This window comes from Dicentrarchus labrax, unplaced genomic scaffold, assembly GCF_905237075.1.
Source record: "Dicentrarchus labrax unplaced genomic scaffold, dlabrax2021, whole genome shotgun sequence".
NCBI lineage: Eukaryota > Metazoa > Chordata > Actinopteri > Moronidae > Dicentrarchus > Dicentrarchus labrax.
This window is the reverse complement of record NW_026136706.1, coordinates 14,632,020-14,639,396: the sequence shown is the minus strand read 5'-3', so window position 1 is coordinate 14,639,396 and position 7,377 is coordinate 14,632,020. Positions and strand designations below refer to the sequence as shown.

Sequence of the window (7,377 nt, the reverse complement as noted above, 5' to 3'; positions counted from 1 at the left end):
ATAACCACCTGGATCACTTTGAATGGAGACGAATATAAAAGTTACACATTGGCATATAACACTCTGGCTCCATTCACAGGGTTCCCGCTATTAGGCAGCTATTATTTTTGTGCCCTCTTTAATTTACCTTTTTTTTTTTTTTTTTTACACTGTGCCGTTTTTGCCACGTGGAAATCTCATTAAATTGGCTTTGATATATATTTTTTCTCCTTCATATTCTGAACCAATCAGTGTAGACACAAGAGGGCACGGACTCCAATTTAAAGAAAGTGTCTCTGGGAGCCTCATAAGAGATAGGATTGTCTCTCTTGAGCGTCATCTAATTGGGATCATTTCTAATTGATCCGAGTGAGATTCAAATAATTCTTGATTTTTGTTCACTTTACTTTGGAGCGCCTTCACAGAGTCCTGATGTGACCGCTATAAAATGACTGGAAAGATGCTCCACGTGATGCGTTCACGGGGAAAAAAACAGTAAACACATCATTTGTCTGGTTTAAAGACATTTTAAATGCAAACTGGAGCATGACATTAATATATAAGAAAAAATTACTTAGCTACTTACCCCATGATAACATCATTTATTACGTTTCAATCACATTACAGCAGATACAGAGATTTTCACAACAGCATAGCATACAGGCTATGAAAAATAAGCGGCTGAAGGGAAATAAATAAATAAAAAAGACTAAGTCTACATTACCAACATGTATAACTTATTTAACCACAGTTGTTTCATGAATGTAGCAGTGATCAATAACGTCATAAACTTTTGGTAGCCTTCAGCCTTGATAAAGTACAAAATACATATTTTTTTCACTGACAGGGATTATTATGCCAGCATATGCTACACAAGAACGTTTAATGTACATATTCTCAATATCTTTCTTTACTAACAGTTTAGGCTACTTAACAGAAGAGGTTCCCCTTTTTAAAACACTACTTATGAATCAGATTTAATCTATTTTGTGTACATCCAATCACTATCACCAATTGTATGTACATTATATTCATAATTACAGTGTTTTCTTACTTAACAGTGTGGAAACAAGGCGCCCGACCCATGACAGAAGAGAGGAGTGGAAGAATTTACACTTTGGCCATTAACTGTGGAGGTGACAGTCCTTTTTATCTTTTTTTTTTTTATTGGTTAACCTGTAGATAGATAGATAGATAGATAGATAGATAGATAGATAGATAGATAGATAGATAGATAGATAGATAGATAGATAGATAGATAGATAGATAGATTTTTTTTTCACTGTTTTAACTGTGTGGGTAGAAACTGTAATAACCAATGTCCTTTGTGCAGTTTTTCTCACACTCTCTCGGTGTCAGAAGCTCAGATTTTAATGGGGACACTGTCTCTGAAACCGGCGTGGCAGAAGGTGAGATTCTTCTCCTCTTGGCCTGTTCAAAGATACCAGAATCGCTTGAATCAATTGACTTAATGGAGGACGGCGTCTCTATCCAGTTCGACTCTGATGTCATGTCTTTGGGTTTGGCCTCCTCCGAGCCGCCGATCGGTGACCTCTCTGTCGGGATGGAGTCTCCCTCCTCAGCCAGGTAGTTGGTGCCCGCTCTGCCACCGAGAGTGTTAGCGGGCCAGCAGGAAAAGACCGAGCTGGATTTGCTATTTACACCACAGTACTGCGGCGGCGTGCGTCCTCCCCAGCCCGACGGGTCTGCGTAATAGCCAAGAGGCCGGTTGGAGCAGCCTGCAGTCGGCAGGGGAAGAGCCTTCACTCCGGCCGCTGCGTAGGACAGCAAGGTGGCCGCGTTACCGGCGAAATCAGCAGCGTCGTATGCCGAGGCAGCAAAGTCCAGTCGGTTGTTGGCAGGGGTGACAAACCATCGCTGCGGGGGGGTGGCAACAGTGGGCTCCTCGGTTTGCTGCGGGGATAGCAAGCTGTTGCCGAGTGGGACGCTGCGCTCCGTGCCAGGACCAGTCCCCATGCCAGGGTGAAAGCGAGATTTGGCATAAGTGCTGACAAATTGGTCCTGCAGGAAAGAGCTAGGCATGGCATATCTCGCACCCGGCACGATCTGTGAACGCGGAGAGTCACCCGGTGATGGAGTTAGGCGGTCGATGTCGCAGCCTGTGTAGACACTGAAAAGATGGAGAGAAAAACAGAGAAACAATTCGGTTACTAAACTGCGCGCTATGGCCGGTTCTCTAAAAAGTGAAGTGGGTTTAGGTCAATATCTATTTCACCAGTTGCTTTCTTTAGTAGATTCTCACATCTCACTAATGCAGCATTTTCTAGAGATAATCGCAGAGTTTCAGAAGGCATCAAATATAATCTTTACGCAAGGGGAGTTCTTCGAAATAGGCCTACTGCCTTATAGAAAGGAAAAGGAACTATCGATACAAAGTTGCATTACCAGGAAAGGTTATCGCTTTGTTCAGCTGTTTTACACCTTATTTTTATTGATCAATATTAAAATTGCTCGTCAATTGGCAATTATTTTTATGGCCAAACTCACTTGAGCGAGGAATACTGTCATCAATAGACTATAAATGTTCTAACGAATATATTGTATGAATATAAATGTGGGGTTGCTTGTTAATTTTTTACATCATTTCTGGCTTTTAAATTGAAAATATCTTGCTTCAGTTGCAGTCAAAACCACTCATTTTTTAGGCCCATGCTCGATTTATTTTGGAAATCTTCCGAGCATCCTCTAATTTGGAGAGCAAATATTAAATACTCAGCAGAATTATTGTATTTAAACTCTTTAATAAGAGTTAACTTGGTCATTTGTATGTATTCAGATCACAGCAGCATGTAGTAAAAACACAGAGGCTACAAATAAGAAAATTACAATCGAATAAAAGTTAATAAATATTAAGAAGAAAGAAAATCTTACGTGTCATAGTTGTCCCGAAATCCTTTAGCAAACGGATTGTGGTCAATTTTCAGTTGCGTAATCTGTGGGGAAATAATGCACTGGTTAGAAAACGAAGCCGTGTGTTTGCAGCGCACTGCAGCCATATTCTCAAAAATAGTATTTCTTATTTAGTTTTTAATTTGTGTGAGAAATGGTGCCAATAGGATGAGATAATTCCCACTCGACGTCTTGACAGAGTTTAAGCCTTTTTTTATGAATCCCATTGAAATCCGCACCGTTTTACTTTGTTTCAAAATAAAATAAAATAAAAAGTACAATAAATAATATTTTAAAATGCAGAAAACTCTGTCTCTTTTTCCAATAATAACAAATTTGTTTTAAAAAAATGAAAGAGACTTCTTTGGGTGGGTAGTGTTAAATATGAAGTGCTCGTACATCGGTATTCTGGTAAGCTGTGACTGCGATGAATTGCGTTTCTGTGAAGGTGAAAGTCTGGACTCTTCCTGGTTGGCTGGTGTCCTCTGTCCCATCCTCGTTTACTTCCACCACATGGAGCCTGGGCTGGTACTTGTGGAGAGACTGGAGAACCACCATCTGGAGATTCAATTAAAGACGAAAAGTCAGAAACTCAGCTTCAAACTTTGGATAGATGATTAAAGATACTAAATTCATTTAGTTCGATATTATCATTATTTTATGATTATTGGAATAAGACTGAGCTGCTCTTGTTACGGTGTAAATGATACAGCCAGTAACACAGTAAACCAGCCCTGTTCTAACTGTAAGCTTAGCAATGGACAAGAAAGCAACGTAAAAGGGAAAAAATTTCCCATCTGCATCATATAAATCATGATAATTATAACTATAATAATTGAAGCTTTGGATATGATGTGTTGCATTACCTGGCCCGTGTTGTTGGAGGCACCTTTGTTGTTTGTAAGCTTTAGCTTTCCAAATGATATTTCTTGACGCATCCAGTGCGCACCGGTATTTGGTGAGTCCGGGTGCATATAAACCCTATTTCCTTAAAAAGAAAACAGAAAAAGAAAAAAAGAATTGGCAAAAATACAGATGAATAAAACACACAATCCATGGTTCATTATTTAATATAAATTAGTTTGCCACGATTTTTTAAATTTGAATTTTTAACCACATACATTGGTCAAACTTTTTCCAAACAAAAAACGTAAAATTGTTAATCTTGCATTAAATGTAGGAATAATTAAATTATAATACCTATTACATTTGTGTCTGCTTTTCCACATGGCACCCACTTGCCTCCTTGAAATCGCCAGTGATTTGGATCAGCAAGTATTACATCCACAAATATATTGTAGTGAGCAGTTGGGTCAAGGCCAGAAATGTTGAAGCTTAAAAATGGGAACATTCGTCTGTGGAAAATAAAGGAACACAGATTTAGAAAACGCCTCTCGTGACAAAAGAAGGCACAAAAATCAGATTAGATCCCCTGTTTTTTTTCTCACGAGCTTGCCTTGGTGTAAGGCCAAGTCCGTTATCCTTTTTATTTGAGGGAAAATAGCGATTCGGTGTTACAATTTTGCTCTTTGGAAACAAAAGCTTCACAGTGGTGTAGCCAACAAATCGACAAATTCTGCAGGTGTGTGCGAGATAAGCCCGTGTGCGCGCACTTACCGTCCTTGCTTTGTGATGATCATCTCTGTTTGGTGTCTGTGAAACTTCAGCCACAGGGCCCTGTTGCACAGATACACCTGCGCTTTCCCCGGAACCAGTCCTGCTTGCGCCGTGGAGAACTGGTAAAAAGCCCCTCCTTGGTAAGTGTGTCCATACTGTTGCGCGTAAGGGTAGCCCGCTGCCGGGTAGCCTTGCGGAGAAGTGTTGGTCAGAAGGCTGTTGTAAGCTCCATTAGTTATGACCGGGTGATGGGCCATATAACGGCTGGGACTTCCAATAGAGAAAGCTGGGTGCGCTGGTCCATGCTGGCTCGGGTAAGGGAACATGGCACTGGGAGCTGCTGAGACTGACTGTGGCTGGGTAGATGGAGAAAAGATGCACCTTTCTCCTGCAGATCCATCGAAATTATGACGGATGTCAGAGACTCCGTGAAGATCAGGAGAGAGTTTGCCCCTCTGGACGTCCCCTGATGCGTCCTTGGAGTCGGGAAAATTCTCTGCCTCTGACTGATTCGTCATCTCCCTGGAGTTTTTTTTCAGAGGTGAACTTCTCTCCAGGTTGTCACTTGCACATATAATAGGATGGTCCTGCAGCGAAAGCTCTGATCCATCGGAGCTCGAAAAGCCACTGCCCACATTCATAAATTTCTTGGAGAGATCACTCGCGGGCGAGATGCAATTCTCGACCTGCATAGCTCAATAGGAAGCCACTATTAGCTCAACCTATATCACAAGCGTTTGCACACGCCTTTCCTAATCTAACACTATGAAAACGCCTTGCTATGACTTGAGGTACCGAAGGCAGCAAATTAGCCAATTGACACCATCCTGCAATCAGGAAGGATTTTCTTTCCATCACTCTCCCTGCTTTGCTAATGAAACAAGTATTGTCATTGGTTAACTCAAGGCTGTAATTTAATTAGACAGATCTTAATTAGGACAATCTGTGGAGCGCTGTGAGCAAAGTGATTTGTTTGTAGTGTGACATGGGCCTATATTTGATTAAAACATATGGACTCCGACTCTTTTTTTCTAATATATATGAACAAAAACAAACAAAAAAGTAAAGATAAAAAGAATAATAGCTATACATGTTGTTCTCTGCTGTCAGCTCTAACGTCAACTGCGTTATTTACCTATTTATCCGCGTTATTTACCTATTTATGTGCTATGAGTGCCAAAGTATGTCTGCCGAAGGAACCAAGATATATTATTAACACACCAAAAATGACAGTCCATGACAGGCAGTGCATCTGATGCCTTAAAATGTTTGTGATATAGCGTGAAATCATGGCGTCCCACTGAAGATGTGTTTATGAGTCCCAGTGCTGGTTAATATTTTATGCCCTAAAGTTATGAACCAGCGGACTGATAGCAGGGCTGCTGTGACAAATGCATCTCACAGGAGGTAAAGGGAAATCTGAAAACACCAAACATGTTTGGGACTGTTGATTTAAGATTATTTTGATGTAATTTAATAAAACCACAAATCTTTTGAAGAAATAAAGAGTTAGTGCCCTATAAAATACATATTAAGGAAGCATTTTCCACAAAATTATTTTCAAATAAAGATCAAATTTGATGTCAGCAGGTCTCTCTAGGAAAAGAAGTTTATTGTAATTTAGTATATAATTAAAGCAGAGAAGAACATGAAGAATGTTCTGTCATTTAATTAGACTTTTGAAGCCCTCACTGCAGTGTAATGAAACTTTGTCAGGATGATGTTGATTCAGAAGATGAAATAAAGTGTCTGAGTCCCAAGCAGCTGCAGCCAATATAAACACCTCCCTGCTTAACTTACTAACAAGGTTATTGCCAAGTTAACACAAACTGCTCTTCAAGGGCAGTGGTTTGATATACAGTCCATCCAGTGATTGTAAGAAGACCTTTTTAAATTGCACTGGATCAATATATTTCTATTACATTGGGTACACCTGGACAATTCCATGCAACCTTAATGGAGCCTTCTTAAGCTGTAGTTTATGGAGATGTATTCAATTGCATTATATTAAGAGGTGTTTCTAAATATCCGTGTTCGTGTATATAAAATATACAAAATACTAGAAACACCTCTCAATATAAAGCAGTACAATAACATTACTGACTACGGCCTCAAAAGCGGGTAATTTCCTCTTCACTGAAAAGCTTTTGGTTTAGTTATACTGCGGTGTCATTAACCAGCAAGTGTGTATTGCACAATCTGAACTAGACAAGGTTAAGAGAAGGCCGATCGAGACCTATTTCACTGGTGGGTACATTCACGAGTTTGTATCTCTAATGAAGAGCCATGAATCTCTGAAGCTAACAAGAGGGGTCATTACAGTAGGGCTATAGGGTCCAGCAATCTATTCCTGTGAAACATGCAAGCACAGGCTTGTCTGTGCCCAAGCAAAAGAGGCCACTCTCTGCTCTCCTCATTACAGGATTATGGTTCACTTCCATCACTGATCTTTAATAAGCAAAATAGACATGTGTTTTTTTTCCCCCTGAACAAACCAATTGTTGAGCACCCGTGCAGCAACTCAGTTTGTTTCCCCAGGTGCTTTATTTAACAGACTAAGTCCTATCTTTCTATTGGCTCAGCTAGCTAGTGGACATAACCAAACAGGAGGGGGGGGGGCTGATTTGTTATGCCCGTGGCCAGGCTTGTCCCTCGGGGAGATAGCATAGTGCAGGTTAGGATCTCTGCCACCAGCCTTGTTCCCCCCATTGACAGGCTGAGCTTAATGCACTGGGTCCCTATGAACATTATTTATGTTATTTCTTTCTTCTTCTTTTTTTTTTTTTTTTTTTTACTAAATTGTTAATAAATGCATGCATAAATCTAATAATTATTAGTGCAGTCGTAGTATAAAAATAGATGCTAACCTCA

At 40.1% G+C, this 7,377-nt stretch overlaps 1 protein-coding gene across 1 annotated transcript; it reads right to left on the bottom strand.

Annotated features, from left to right (window-relative positions):
- Window positions 1-565: 565 nt before the first annotated feature.
- tbr1b (T-box brain transcription factor 1b) lies at window positions 566-5,318 on the bottom strand. Its single transcript, XM_051404498.1, has 6 exons — window positions 4,507-5,318; window positions 4,090-4,244; window positions 3,756-3,877; window positions 3,289-3,447; window positions 2,872-2,933; window positions 566-2,110 (listed from the first exon to the last, which is right to left on the bottom strand). The coding sequence occupies exons 1-6, from the start codon at window positions 5,196-5,198 to the stop codon at window positions 1,267-1,269; spliced, it is 2,034 nt and encodes a 677-aa protein (XP_051260458.1). The 5' UTR covers window positions 5,199-5,318; the 3' UTR covers window positions 566-1,266.
- Window positions 5,319-7,377: the final 2,059 nt, after the last annotated feature.

Coding starts and splice junctions, on each gene's coding strand:
- tbr1b (XM_051404498.1), bottom strand. CDS start 5,198: ATGCAGGTCGAGAATTGCATCTCGCCCGCGAGTGATCTCTCCAAGAAA. Junction 2,934..3,288: donor CAGCTTACCAGAATACCGAT/GTACGAGCACTT, acceptor ATTTCCCCACAG/ATTACGCAACTGAAAATTGA. Junction 2,111..2,871: donor TTTCGGGACAACTATGACAC/GTAAGATTTTCT, acceptor CCATCTTTTCAG/TGTCTACACAGGCTGCGACA.